This window comes from Microtus oregoni, unplaced genomic scaffold (assembly GCF_018167655.1).
Source record: "Microtus oregoni isolate MIOR12 unplaced genomic scaffold, Mior012 000022F_ref0000154, whole genome shotgun sequence".
Taxonomy (NCBI): domain Eukaryota; kingdom Metazoa; phylum Chordata; class Mammalia; order Rodentia; family Cricetidae; genus Microtus; species Microtus oregoni.
This window is the reverse complement of record NW_024543081.1, coordinates 11200014-11214138: the sequence shown is the minus strand read 5'-3', so window position 1 is coordinate 11214138 and position 14125 is coordinate 11200014. Positions and strand designations below refer to the sequence as shown.

The 14125-nt window shown below is 49.0% G+C and overlaps 2 protein-coding genes across 2 annotated transcripts in view; both read left to right on the top strand.

Annotated features, from left to right (window-relative positions):
• Mei1 (meiotic double-stranded break formation protein 1) overlaps positions 1-456 on the top strand; it is a 61394-nt gene extending 60938 nt beyond the window's left edge. The window contains exon 31 of the mRNA XM_041672379.1: positions 273-456. Within this exon, the coding sequence (XP_041528313.1) occupies positions 273-318 (46 nt within the window). The 3' untranslated portion in view covers positions 319-456. The remainder of the gene's footprint in view (positions 1-272) is intronic.
• A 964-nt stretch (positions 457-1420) lies between these two features.
• On the top strand, positions 1421-13799 carry Ccdc134 (coiled-coil domain containing 134). The gene is made up of 7 exons (XM_041672182.1): positions 1421-1553; positions 3291-3409; positions 4590-4711; positions 4907-4991; positions 6441-6622; positions 6930-7001; positions 12459-13799. The coding sequence occupies exons 2-7, from the start codon at positions 3307-3309 to the stop codon at positions 12582-12584; spliced, it is 690 nt and encodes a 229-aa protein (XP_041528116.1). The 5' UTR covers positions 1421-1553; positions 3291-3306; the 3' UTR covers positions 12585-13799.
• Positions 13800-14125: the final 326 nt, after the last annotated feature.

Below are 14125 nucleotides of genomic sequence, written 5' to 3'. Positions count from 1 at the left end.
TTACTTCTACTTTATGTACATTGGGGTTTTACCTGCATGTATGTATTGTGAGGGTGTATTCCCTGGAACTGGAGTTACAGATAGTTGAGAACCATCATGTGGGTCCTCTGGAAGAACATCCAGTGCTCCTAACCACTGAGCTGTCTTTCCAGCCCCACATCCATGCTCTTGTCCGACCGTTCCTGCCCTTTGGGGTTCTGGAGGTGTGAGATTCCCTTCCCTACGCCTTTAGCTCCATTTCTCTCCTATTCTCCTCTCATGCTTCCTGCCAGCTGCCTTGGAGGTGTGTCAGTTTCCCTGTCCCACATCAGAGACTGAGCTCTAAGGACACGAAGGCCCAGACACGGAAAGAAGGGAGACCTGTAGAAGAATTCAGGACAGTTGTTGATGGAAAAATGTCAATCTCAGTCCTTCGCCAGGAGCCATTTACTCCACTGTGAAAATGGAATCCTGAAATAAAGCAATGAGTTCACATTCCTGTGTGGGCTTTCTTTCTGAACTCACCTTTCTGAAAGTTGTTCCTCAGCTGTCAGTCGGACACTGGGTTTTAACAAAGGTGGAGAGGGGCGGAGTGGAGACGGCATTTAAGGAGCCTGTGCAAAGTGCCTCATAGTAGATGTGCATAGAGAACGAGAGGACCCTGAGCTGGGAGGGCAGAGCAAGGGCTTGTGATTGGAACTCTGAGGGTGTCTTTCCCTCGAGTGGTCATAGGGAGAGGTATAAATCTCAGGCAAAGGCAATCAAACCCTCAGCCTGCCTTGCTGAGCAAATCTGCCTCAGTTCCCCTGGCTCAAGCCCACATGGGTAGTGATCTTTTAACAGCTACCCGTCGCTGGCTGCTGGCAGACAACTCTGCCCACACCTGTTTATCAGCCCAGCCTGGGCCTCTGCGCTCTAACTGACCGCTCCACCTGTCTTCCCGGATCTAGCTGTCCTGACACCCTCCCCGACCCCTACCCCCCCCCCCCCCCCAGCAAAACTGAAAATGTATGACCAGACAGAGCGCTCTGATTTAGAAATTGGTGGACTGGAGCGGCAAGTAGTGGGTGCCCGCGTTCCGCACTAAGAGTTCTGCTAGTTCTTCCAAAAGTTCTCTGGATCTTGTGAACTGCGGTTTAAAGAAGACTCAGATGAGACATCAAGCATCACACTTGCAGCGCCTGGGCAGCCAGGGTTTCGGGCCTGGGCTTGCTGACGCGCTTTAAGCAAGGTAAAGCCCCCACCGCAGCTTAGCTTAGCTTCCTCTAACTCGACCAGAAATGAGATCTGCCGCGCCGAGGGACGCCTTCGACCGGACCACGCCGGGGCTGACAGCTGTCGTGACAAGCACCGGAGCCCGCCGGGGGCGGGGCCGGAAGTGAGGTCAGCGGCGCGCGGCGGTCGCGGCCCGATCTCATTGGTCCGTAGCAGCGCAGTGGGTGGGACGGTGGTCGGTCTTGGTGCCGGCGGGCCAGGTGCTCTTAGAGTTCCGCGCTTTCGCCCGAGTTGCCTGCGTCTGGGAGTTGAGCTGCACGCCGAGGGGCTGCCGTCATCTCCTTGCACCGCCGGCCCGGGTAGGTGGTGGCGGGGGTGCCGGGCTGTGGTGTCGGCTTCTTGGGAGGGGAGTGCGGAACCCACCGCCCTGCGTCCGGGTTTCGAGCCTCTTACATGGGCTCGCTAGCCCTAACGTACCAACGGCCGGCCGCTACCACTGGCTCTTCTAAACAAGTTCAGAGAGGCTTGCAGAGTCCAGGGACGCGTGGGACAGAAGCGAGGTTTCGAGGCCGAATAGTAGAGTTACAGTAAAGAAACCCAGACTTGTCCCCACAGTCCGCTCCTTTCTTTCCCTTCCTCACGTTTGTCCTGCTCGAGTTATCTTAGTTTGTCTGGTAAATTTCTGTTTACCTAAGTTTTGCTGTGGCCTGATTCAGGTTCCCTAGGGTCCTGGAACGTGAAGCAGGAGGTGGAGGGTCATGAATGATCTTAGAGTCCTTCTCTAGACTTCAGCTGCCCCATCTAGGAAGTCGGGGCAGAGGTTCTAACGGCCTCTGACTGAGCAATTCAAACTCTGGGTTGAGGTCGGGTGTGGCCAGCTTTGATATCAGGTGCCCTTTCCTTATTTAGAGACAAGAGACACTGAACTGAGAGTTGGACTTTTGGCTCAGTGTAGGAACAACTGTGAGGTTCTGGACAGACCTTTCAGTCGTTCATTCATTCGTTTGTTTATTTTTGTTCCCCAAATGGAAACATTAGTAAAACCGGGTATCTGAGTATGACGCCTCCCTTGACTTTCATCTTCCACCCATTATTCTATCCATTTTGGAGTTTTAGACACGATCTCACCATGTACCCTAGAATAGCCTCAAACTTAAGGAAGTTCTCCTGCCTCAGCCTCCCAAGTGATAGGCTTAAAGTCATGAGCCACTACTCCTGGCCCCCACTTACCAATGTTGTACCTGATCAGCTTCTTCTCATGATTTTCTTTTTAAATTGTGTATGTGTTCATGTGTGGACACTTCTGTGCGTGTGCATGTAGAGACCAGAGGCCAATATCAAATATCTTCCTTAATTGTCCTCTACCCTATTTGTTGAGACAGTGTCTGTCACTGAACCTGGGCTCCTAGATTCAGCCAGACTAGTTGAGTCCCAGGGGTCGTTCTGTCTCCAGCTCTAGACCACAAACATGCACTGTGCCCAGTGTGTACGTAGATGCTAGGGATTGAACTCAAAACTTCATGGTTCCAACTTTACCAATCGAATCATCTCCCTAGCCCTGTCTTTTTTTTTTTTTTAAGTATATTTGCTTGTATGTTTGTTCTGATGTTGGAAGAAGTTGGAGAAGGAGGGAACCCACACAAGTTTTACATGTTTTTTCACTGCCTGAGAGTTCCTGGTTGGTACCCTCTTAGGAGGCTAGGGCAGGGAACTAGAGGAGAGCTATTGACCAGCCCCTTCCTCCATACATAGTACATCATCCAGACCTGCCTCTGCATCAGGAAAGAGACCTCCTAAGTCCTGCTTTACAAGTAGAGAGCTGGGACAATTGCCCAGTTATAAAGGCAGATGTTCTCACACTCCATCCTAGAGCTCTGGCCTCAGTCGCCCCATCCAGTATTGTAAGCATTGCCAAGTCCCTCTTCCTGTCTTTCTCCTGCAGTCCTATAGACCTGTACTGTGTGTGTGCTAGTCACCAGTCCTGGCTAGATCTTCAGGGCTTCCCAAAGCTGAATTCTTGGCATTTGGAGGTTGGCCATGTCTGAGGGAGTTGCTTTTCACTGAACTCACTCGTCTTCTCTGGTTTACCCCTGCAGCTCCAGAGTCTCAGACATGGACCTTCTTCAGTTCCTCGTGTCTGTCTTTGTCCTACTGTTGTCCGGCACAGAAGTCACAGGCACCCTAAAGACCACCGTGGACCCCAGCCTTAAGATCTGTATCTCTTTGGGGATTGGGTGGGGTAAATGAGATCTCTCAGTGCCCGTAACTTCTTAGGGGAATCCCAGGAATGAGCAGAGTTGGGGAAGAATGGGAGGGAGGAGGAAGCAAGCTCTAACCAGACTATGAGCAAGTCAGTTTTCTCCTGAGCTGGTTCCCCATATGTTAACTGAAGTTTAGGCCCATCTCTCAGCTCTGCAAATGAGGGGTGTTCATGTGTAGCGCCTGGCTGGTGAGACCCCAGGCAGGTCCTCCAGAACTCAGAATTGCTAGCTTATCTTAACACTGGTTCTCTGAGCCATGTCTTGGCAACACAAGGACAAGACCATCCCTGGTTTTTTGAGGCATTCACAGAACTAGAAGGAGAAACATGTGCGTTAGTTACTGTTGCTGTGAAGAGAAACCATGACCAAGGCTGCATTTGATTGAGAGCTTGCTTACAGTTTCAGAGGGTTAGTCCTTGATCATCATGGTGGGAAGACAGGCAGCCATGGTACTGGAACAGTAGCTAAGACCTTATATCCTTGTCTATAGGCAGGAGGCAGAGAGAAAGAGAGACTGTGCTTGGTGTGAGCTTCATCTCCAGTGATACACCTCCAACAAGGTCACACTTCCACCTCCTAATCCTTCCTAAAGGGTCTAACAAACTGGGAACCAAACATTTAAATACGAACCTATGGGGGCCATTCTCATTTAAACCACCAGAACATCCAAGTGGATAGCCTTGATTCTCTGAATCGAGGCTCTGGTGGATACTGGAGGTCTTGGGAGAAGCACTGTACTGTGAACCTTCTTTCTGAGCAAGGTCTTGATAGAAGCACCAGGAAAATAGTGGGGGCATCTCGGGATGAAGTTATAGGTTAAGCGGATTGCTGGAGGTCCTGGAATAATGAATGATTGTGAGAGACGACAGGAAGACACAGAGATGGGAGGGTAGTGCCAGGTCTTGGAGTGTTGGCTTTCGGTTCTTTTCTGGGTATGGAGTCTCTGAGATCTGGAGAAATGGTACATTACAGGACCTATATACTTCACAGGCAGCCCACCTCTTCCCAGGGGCATCCCAGCCATGGCCATCCAAGGCTTTTAATAGCATGGGTCAGAAAGGGGCCCCTGAGTCAGGGCCATCAGGTTGTCCGGGTAGGTGTTATCTGCTAGTCCCTTAACTTAATGGTGCTCAGACAAGAAGATGTTTGAGGTGAAACGGCGGGAGCAGTTATTGGCACTGAAGAACCTGGCCCAGCTGAACGACATTCACCAGCAGTACAAGATTCTTGATGTCATGCTTAAGGGACTCTTTAAGGTGTGTCAGGGAACAGGGCAGCTCCCAGCAGGGCAAGGCTTTGATTTGTGCTGACAGAGTTCTCTGCGGGGGTAGTGTTCAATGAGGAAGTGACTGTATATGCGGAAGAGTGGGAGCGACGTTCAGGTAACTGGGGCTGGAGCTAGGTTGTGAAGGTCTCCCCAGAGCCACTTAGCATACATGGGGTTCCTGCAGGTGCTGGAGGACTCCCGGACAGTACTCACCACAGCCAATGTGCTCCCCGACGGGCCCTTCCCCCAGGACGAGAAGCTGAAGGACGGTATGGTCTCCCCAGCACTTGGCTTTGCTGCCTGCCACCCTGGTATTCTCTAGCTGGTCCTTCTCTGTTCTCGTCATTTGTCCCCTGGGGATATCCTCAATGTGTGCCTGAGTAGTTGGCCTGGGGTGGATAAGGGCCTCGTCTGTGGTGCTCTAAGCATTCCTGGGGTCCAGAGCCAGTTTCTCTGCCCTTGCACGTATTCCCTTATGTTGTCCTGTGCTTAGGACAGGGAAACCAGAAAAGAATCTCTGCCCTCCTCACCCAGGGACTGGATAGAGTCTGCCAGCTACTTTTTGGGAGGGCAGGTTTCTGTTGGAAGGTGAAATGGCCGAGGTTTGTGAGATAGCTGAGTCAGAGTGTGATTGCCAGCACTCTTAGCTTCTATAGTAAAATACACAAGCTCCTTAAATCCCTTTTTAGACAAGGGGAGAAAAGTGAGTAAGATGAAAGAATGTCTCACATTCCTTTGTCCCCTCTCGCAAGAACGTCTCTTCAGTGGCGGTCCCTCCTCACTCATGCCTACCAACAGATGACATTTTTGTTTCTTCTTACTATGTAACCGTGACTGTCCTAGAACTTGATGTGTAGACCAAGTTGGCTTCAAATGCATTGTGATCCACCTGCCTCTGCCTCCCAAGTGCTGGGGTTAAAGGCCTGGCCTCACCAGTCCTGAGAGTCACTGAGAGGAGGGAACAGTTCATGCGTAGGAACGATGACTGTTACAGCGGCCACCCCTCATGCCTGGGAGTTGCTTCTCTTCTCCAATTGGCAGAGAACAAGTCATTTGCCTTTGCTCTTCTCTCTGAGCATCAAGATTATTCTGAAGTCTATGGGTCCATGTCCCACATGCCAGCCCGGCAGATCTTTGGCTTCTTCTTGCCTCCCTGTGATGCCCAGCCAGTGCTAGGCCGGGCTCTCCAGTTCCTCTCTGCTCGAGGAGTGAAGAGATGGCTACTCTTTGTTGTGAACATTCTAATTACATCCCAGTGTAAACTGATCTGTTGGTCTCATTTGTGGGAAAACTGACCAAATTCAAATGACAAATAGTTGTGGGTAAGTATTGCTAATTTCCTGATTTAGATACAGTGATCTAGGACCATGGCATTAGAGGTATGTGATTGAGGTTCCCTCTTCCCAGATGACTCTAGCTTATGTCAAGTTGAAAAAAAAAAAAAAAGAATCCAACAACAAATAAAACAAGCACCTAACCAACACAGTCTGTAAAACAGGAACAGCCATTGTCTCTCCCTCCAAATTCCATCAATGGGGACTTGAGAGGGTCTTACTGCATATTGCACATGCAGTGAACAGCCTGTGATCAATGGGTGCCGACCCTTCTCTGGTTGGGGGATTTGGTAAGTGCCTCCATTCCTGGAGGAGGTCTGGGGCCATCTGGGTGGACAAGAGGAGAACAACTACCCTGATGACTCACTTAGAGCCTCCTGCCAGCTTTCTCGCACGTGGTGGAGAACACAGCCTTCTTTGGTGATGTGGTGCTGCGCTTCCCAAAGATCGTGCACTACTACTTTGACCGTAATTCCAACTGGAACCTCCTCATCCGGTGGGGCATCAGCTTCTGCAACCAGACAGGTGTCTTTGACCAGGGGCCCCACTCACCCATCCTCAACCTGGTAAGGACTAGTAAGAAGGCTGGGAACCCTGTCAAGTGGTGGGCTGGGAGCCTCGCATCTGTCTGTGGTTGGCCCTGTCAGTTATCTTAGGTTGTGAATGTTTAGTTACATTTGTTTGTGTGTCTCAGAGCACTTTGGGTCATAGAGGCTTAATTCAAGGGGTTCTGTGCTGACTTGGAGGGTCCCTAGGGATTGTTTCTGGCCCACATCAGGGCCTGAGTTTGAGGCTTAAGTCCATGCATAGTGGGAATGGCTGGTAACCAGGGAACAGAAGGCAGAAGAGGGTTACTAGTTTTTTCATCCACAGATGGCCCAGGAGCTGGGGATCACTGAAAAAGACTCTGACTTCCAGAACCCGTTTAGAATGGACCGGACAGAGGTGAGCTGCTGGGTCCTGTGACTGCTTTGTGTCTGATGGGCGTGGGAGACTGGGTCTGCAGGGCTAAGGCCTAGGGTAGACTGTGAGAGCTTTAAACTTGTAAGTGGATACCCCAGTGAATACAGGTCCAGAAATCATTACTCAAGTCACTGAAGGTTTTGGCAAGTCATCATTCCTCTCTGAATATGTACCATAGCTGAGGATGGAGTAGAGATTGGGGGACGGTGGGATTCCTGCGGCTATGAGCATCTTTATCTCATTGCACAGTACGTACCCCAAGTTGTGAATGTCAGAATGACCAGGTGAGGTCAGATGATGTTCCCAGCTTTGAGCCTGTGGTTCTGGTACACTGGGGCTTCTGTTCTCACTCCTACACATGCCTTTCATCTAGAGTTCTAAAGTTGGCTTTGGGGGCTAACAGCTGCAGTTTGAGAAGACAGATGGTGACACATACAGGGAAGAAGGGACCAGAGGGAGCAGGGCAGGGCCAAGAAGGACGGGAAGGAAGGGTCCCTCCTATGCCTAGGAAACGAGGACTGACGCCTGTGCAGAGGGTGTGGAGTCTGACAGGTCCAAGGCTGTACCTGCTTGCAGACTGACAAAGTAGCCTGCTACTGTTTATAGATGCTGGCAGGTCACAGATGCTCTTCAGTGCAGCAAAAGCAGTAGCTTGACTGTTGGGCTATCGTCTTGGGTACCCTGTTCTTCCAGATCTTTACATGGAAGGCCGGGCAGATGCTGTGTGTGTAGTGGGTTTGCATTATGCCTGCAGACCTCAATGCTTGGAAAGTTTGCCATCTTTCTTCACAGTGAATTGACTAGATCTGTGCATTATCCAGGGAAAGATACTCATCCTTCCAAGATTAGTCTCTCTGCAAAAATAATCCTGAGAAACGCTCTGGGTAAAGTTGCTAGCAGGGAGGTGCGATCCTCACCTATAACCCCAGCGCTCAGGAGGCTGGAGCAAGAGGCCACCTTGGCTGTCTACTGAATCTGAGGCCAGCCTGACCTAAAACTGCCTTAAAACAAAACAAAATTAATCAAACAAAAGAACTTCCCAGATTTTGCATTATTAGTGTCCTCAGCAAGAACACAGGAAGGTGCCCAGCACCCTCGCAAATGGTGTACTCCATAGCCTACTGCCTGGTTAATCTGACCGAGAGGCGAGGACCAAATCTGTTCAGTTTGTTTCATGTCATTTATTGAGGCTGCAGATACTGCTGTTTGATTGTTTGGTTTGGGTTTTGAGACAGTCTTGCTCTGTAACCTCAGTTGACCTTGAACTTTCCACATTTCTGCCTTAGCTGAGATTACAGGCACAAGCCACCATAGCTAGCTAGTCTGAGTACTAGGGCAAAGCCAACCTGCAGAACTGACTACAATTATGTTCTCTGGGTCCTTGACTCAACCCAGACTTAAATATTGGGGGGACTAGTGAGTCTTATTTTGAATCATCAGAATATCATCTAAAATCAATATATATTATCTGTTATATCCACCTAAAATTTAGATTTTTTTGTTTTTGTTTTTTTGTTTTTCGAGACAGGGTTTCTCTGTGGCTTTGGAGCCTGTCCTGGAACTAGCTCTGTAGACCAGGCTGGTCTCTAACTCACAGAGATCCGCCTGCCTCTGCCTCCCGAGTGCTGGGATTAAAGGCGTGCGCCACCATCGCCCGGCTTAAAATTTAGATTTTTACCTGCCAGTCTCATTGAATGTATTTGTTAATAATTATAGGAAGCAATAGATAGGCCCAAAGCAACAGTCATCCTCCGTGGAGAGATTCCTGTGGCCCTTTCTCTTCTGCTTTACACTTTTAAGTCTTCAGTACATTGAGGGTATTTAACTGCAGAATTTTAACCTCAGTTGCCTGTGTTGTATAACCCAAAGATACCTAGGCATTAGAAATAAAGATAGACCAGGTCATGTTGGCACACGCCTTTAATCTCAGTACTTGGGAGACAGAGGCAGGCAAATCTCTGTGTCCAAAGCCAGTCTGGTCCTCTGTTGAAGGAGCGGTGGGCTGCTTCCTGCCACTTGGCTCCTGGCCACCAGCTAGCTTTACCCAAAATAATTACACGGAAACTGTATTCTTTTAAACACTGCTTGGCCCATTAGCTCTAACCTCTTACTGGCTAATTCTCACATCTTGATTAACCCATTTCTAATAATCTGTGTAGCACCACGAGGTGGTGGCTTACCGGGAAGGATCTTAACCTGTGTCCATCTTGGAGAGGAGAGCTATAGCATCTGCCTGAATCTGCTTCTTTCTCCCAGCATTATGTTCTGTTTACTCTGTCTACCTAATTTTCTGTCCTATCAAAGGGCCAAGGCAGTTTCTTTATTAACCAATGAAAGTAACATATAGACACATGACTCTCCTCCATCACTGGTCTATAGAGTGAGTTCCAGGACCGTAGTGAGCTACAGTTACACAGAAAAGCTCTGTTAACAAACAAACAAACAAAAAAAGGAATAAAGGATAGTTTATCTGTGAGAGAAAAGCAGGTTTGTGTCATCCTTCATGGGTACATAGGTACTCTGAGGAGATCTCTGATGGTGTGAGACACAGACTGTGCCAGTTTGAGTGTTCCCATCATGGGGGTGGGAACTACACACCCTGTGATGGTTAGTGGCACCTGCCACTGTGTTCTCTGTGCCTTCTACAGTCTCAAGCCCTTCCTAGGTGCTCGAGTCATTGCTGAATTATTCATGTGTCCCATCTGAATGCCCATAATTTTTCTTTTCTCTATTCACCCCCTCTTTCACCTTGAGCCTTCAGAAGATTCAGATGTGAGTGGGACAAGGGAGTTTCTACAACATTATAGAGATCTGTTGGCCAATTGTGGTGGCACACATGTGATCCTAATTATAGAGACCTGTTGACCAGTTGTGGCGGCACACATGTGATCCCAGCTATTTGGGAGGCTGACAGGGATGATCACTTGAGCTCTGGAATTTGACACCAGCCTTGACACATGGGAAACGAGCTGTTAGCATTTGCTTCCAGTGGTCACAGATGTATTTAATTCCCCCAGCAACAAGTTGTATGTAAGAGCTTCCTTTGTCAACTCACTAGAGACCTGGTTTTTACTGGGAGTTGGTTTTATGAGTGCACTGTATCTAACTAGTACCCAAACTCCAAGCTGCTGTGAGGAAAGTTATCATAAACCATTTCGATTTCACAGACAGTTTGAGAACAGTGAACCACTTTTACTTATTTAGACTATGGTTCCCAGCTGCTAGTCAAGGGCCAACTTTAGACACGTGACTTTTAAAAGATAGCAGCCAGACCTGCAACTCCTTTCCTATGTTTCTCTGTTGTTTCCTTATTTGTTGAGACAGGGTCTCATGAAGTGCAGGCTAGCCTCAACTCCAGATTTGCTTGCTGGGATTCCAAGTGCAGGGACTACAGCCATATGCCACCACACATGGCCACACCTGCAACGTTTACTAATTTCTGTTCAGCACCTTAGTTTTTTAACCCAGCTGAACCACAGTGGACCATGCCTGGCTGTTTATATCTAGCAGAACCTCTGAGGTTCCTGTTTTATACAGAAAGGGTAGGGAATATGGTTTTCCCATCAAAGTAGCTACTACCCCTTTCCAGTGGTATACCCCTCAAGGCTGCTTTCTATCATCATAACCCTGATAAGTAGCCCTGACCAGACCTTGATTCTAGGTGTACTCAGTCAGCGCACTCAGGTGCTCAGGGTCTTGGAGAGATTCTTTCCACCACAAGGGGGCACCTAGGGAGATGCTAAATTTCTGCAAGTACTCGCAGTGTAAATCTTGTGTGCTTCTGTCACACAGGACGGTGTCAGAGTACTTTCAAGATAAATTTAGGGAAGCCAGGCAGTGGTGGTACACACCTTTAATCCCAGCACTTGAGAGACAGACAGGTGGATCTCTGTGAGTTCAAGGCCAACCTGATCTACAGAGCGAGTTCTAGGACAGGCTCCAAAGCTACAGAAAAACCCTGTTTTGAAAAACCAAAATAAATAAATTTAGTGTAACATTATAATATATAATATAATGTCATATAATATCATTATCATAATATAGTGTCTTAGACACTACTATAGGAGCAACATAATTTCTTCTTGTTGGTCAGGGATGATCCTGATAGTTTTCCCACCCTCCCCCCCCACTGGGGCTTGAACCTAGGGCTTTACGCATGCTATCCAAATGATCCCCAGCCTGTCTACTATTTTGTATTCAGCGAGAATATTCTCTTATGAGAGAAGAGTGGCAGCTATCTGGAGGTGCATGCAATGCCTGGTTGAATTAGTTCTAGTTAGTTGGGCATTCCACTAGCTGTGTGGCCTGTCTTTGAACCACTATTGGGATGTCCCCCTTTTCCCAGAGGCATGGCTGCATATGTGGCAGGTAGGTTAAGCCACAAGGTGGCACTCTTAGTTTGTTTTTAATGCCTACCTTGATCACACTTGTCCATTCACAGTCTGAGTTTTGGATACTTTTGTATTTTATAGTCTCATGTTCATTTTGTTCGTAGTGCACACTGAATGCTATTGTGAGGCTTTGTGTTTGGGACATAGTGTAGTACAGCACCCAATACCAGCATTGCATCTTTATGGAACATGCTGCCGTAGGTGACCACAAAGGAGGAGCACAAGAATAAATTAGCACAAAGCTGAAGAGAGGGTGCCAGCGAGGAGGAGGGTGCCCGTGAGGAGGCAGCCATGGAAGAGGTCCCCAGGGTAGTGGGAGCAGAGTTGGAGCAAATGAGACAAAGCAGACAGGGCTGGAAAGGGCATTCTGGGCCTAGGCCACAGCATGTGAAAAGGCCTGCCGGAGTGTCGTCATGGAAACCAGCCATCGGTTACAGAGACAAATAGACATAGAAATCCAAGTTTGATAGTTTTTTTAGCCACAGAGACCAACAGAAGCTTTGGGTTGAATGAGACTTGTGGAAAAGGATGGGAGGGAGGAGAGGCATGCCCTGGGATTGAAGCTGAAGTTGCCCCCAAATCCTTGTCCTTTCCCATCCCTGCCTGCCTGGAAGTCCCATCTCTTTCTCTTCTGGCCCACTTTGCTCCTGTGTGCTCCTCTCCTGGGGGACTGTTCCTTGTTCCCTAGTGGCAGCACCTGTAGTCTAGGATTCCTAGCTTGCTTTGCTCCTGAAGGGTGTCAGGCAGGTATTTCCAGACCCACACAGCTCCCTCTTTCTTGAAGAGACTATTTGTTTTCCAGTTCACACCTTAGCTGGCATTTGTCCCCCAGGCCTGGAATCTCTTGTCTTCCCTGTCTGCCTGTCAAGCTCCTGATTATCTCAAGATACAGTCAGCTTTTCCCAGAGCCCTCTCATTGGCTTCCTTGTCTGGGACTTCCTGGAGGCAGGGCCTTCTCTGGGACCTTCTTGTTTTACATTCTATGATTTCGCTGGGCGGAAACTCTTTGGTACTCCTAGACTAAATTAAATGACTCTGCTCATCTCAGTTCATTCCTAGCACTGACCCTTTCCAGAAGGCCCTGAGGGAAGAAGAAAAACGCCGGAAGAAGGAGGAGAAGCGGAAAGAGATCCGCAAAGGCCCAAGAATCTCAAGGTCCCAGTCCGAGTTGTAGCCCTGCAGCAGTTTGGGGCCTAAGGGTTCAGCAAGAGGCCAGTCAGAAGAGGCACAACCGTGTGGCTGTGGTGTAGCAACGTCTAGCACCATGGTGAGCAACAGCCAGTTCTAGATGGGGACTCTATGTTTTCTGGGTCTTCAGGAGCTGGGTCTGAGCCTCGACCAGAAAGACTGAGCCTCTGGAATCTTAGGGCACACCGAGGGGGACCTTGAGAGGACACAGTTCTGCAGACTGGATTTGTAGGGAAACTGTTAGGGGAGGCTGACTTAAGGGACTCCTGGTCTGGATCCTCTTGGTAAGTGAGGGCTGCAGGGCCAGGTGCTGCCCTTTGAGGAAGCAGTAGAACCTGGCTCTGAGTTACGGAAGGTGCCATGCTTGCAGCTGGCCTCCCTGTATTCCTGGGCTGCCTATCACCAGTCCAACAGCTCTCTGCAGAGCAACACTACAAGCCAGCAAATCCATTGGCCTCACCAAGCTGATGAAGAGGTTCTGAGGGTACCAGGAGCTCCTAGATGTCAAGACCAGCCTGGAGTATGTTTCTCCCTTATCAGGAGGGAGCCCCAGGCCTTTGCATTGCAGAGAAACGAGTCAGGTTTAGGCTTCTTCTTCACTCAGTGCTGCCCTTCATGAGGGACTAGTTTGGAGAGGGGACCCAGAAATGTCCTGGGAGGGTATTTATTTCAAGGAGACCTTAAAAGAACATGATCTCTATTCTCAGATAACTGGGGACAGTCATTGAGCTGGTTCAGGGGACAATCAACTTGTTCTCTCTACTGCTGAAAAATAGAGCTTGTGTGTGGGAAGAGGCCGTAGGAGACAGGTTACAGGAGACTGTGCTTTGTAATGGGGCTACTGTGAGCTGCAGTGATCAGACAGTGGGCTTCCCAGTTCAGGGTTCAAGCGGAGTCCCATAGCCACAGGGCAGGAAGCTATGGAAGGAGTTTAGGCCCTCAGAGGGCAGCCTGGTTTCTGTGAATCCCAAGGCACGTGGCTGCCTTGACTCTATTGAAATTACAACACCACCTCTTTGATCTTGCCAAGCCAGAATGTATCTCCTAAAGGCACAGAGACACCCACCATCCCTGTGTCATTCCCAGCCATCCCCTACCTTCCAAATAAAGTTTTCCTCTTACTGCTGACTGTGCTCACGAGACCTGAGTCATAGCCTGACTGATCCTGGCCTACTCTCTCTTCCCTGTGCTGTGCCTTCATTGGTAAAATAAATTTGATGGTGTCTGAATCCTCTGCCAAGCTCTAAACTATTTCCTTGGAGGCTGACTTTTCTACTGGCCAGCATAGCAAAGGGAAGCCATGTGTTAGGGAGATTTCATGGAAGATCCTGAGTAGCCTGCATCCCAATTCATTCAGGATTCTATTCAGGAAAAGTAAAGAAATGAGAAGTCACTGGGAGGAGGGCTGGAGAAATTTTCCCATCAGAAATGCTTGTCTCCCTTGTGAGGCAGAAGAAATACACAGCTGGCTCCAGAGACCTAGGCTGCATTCCCAGTCCTGTCCCTTCCAGCTGTTATGACCCAGCC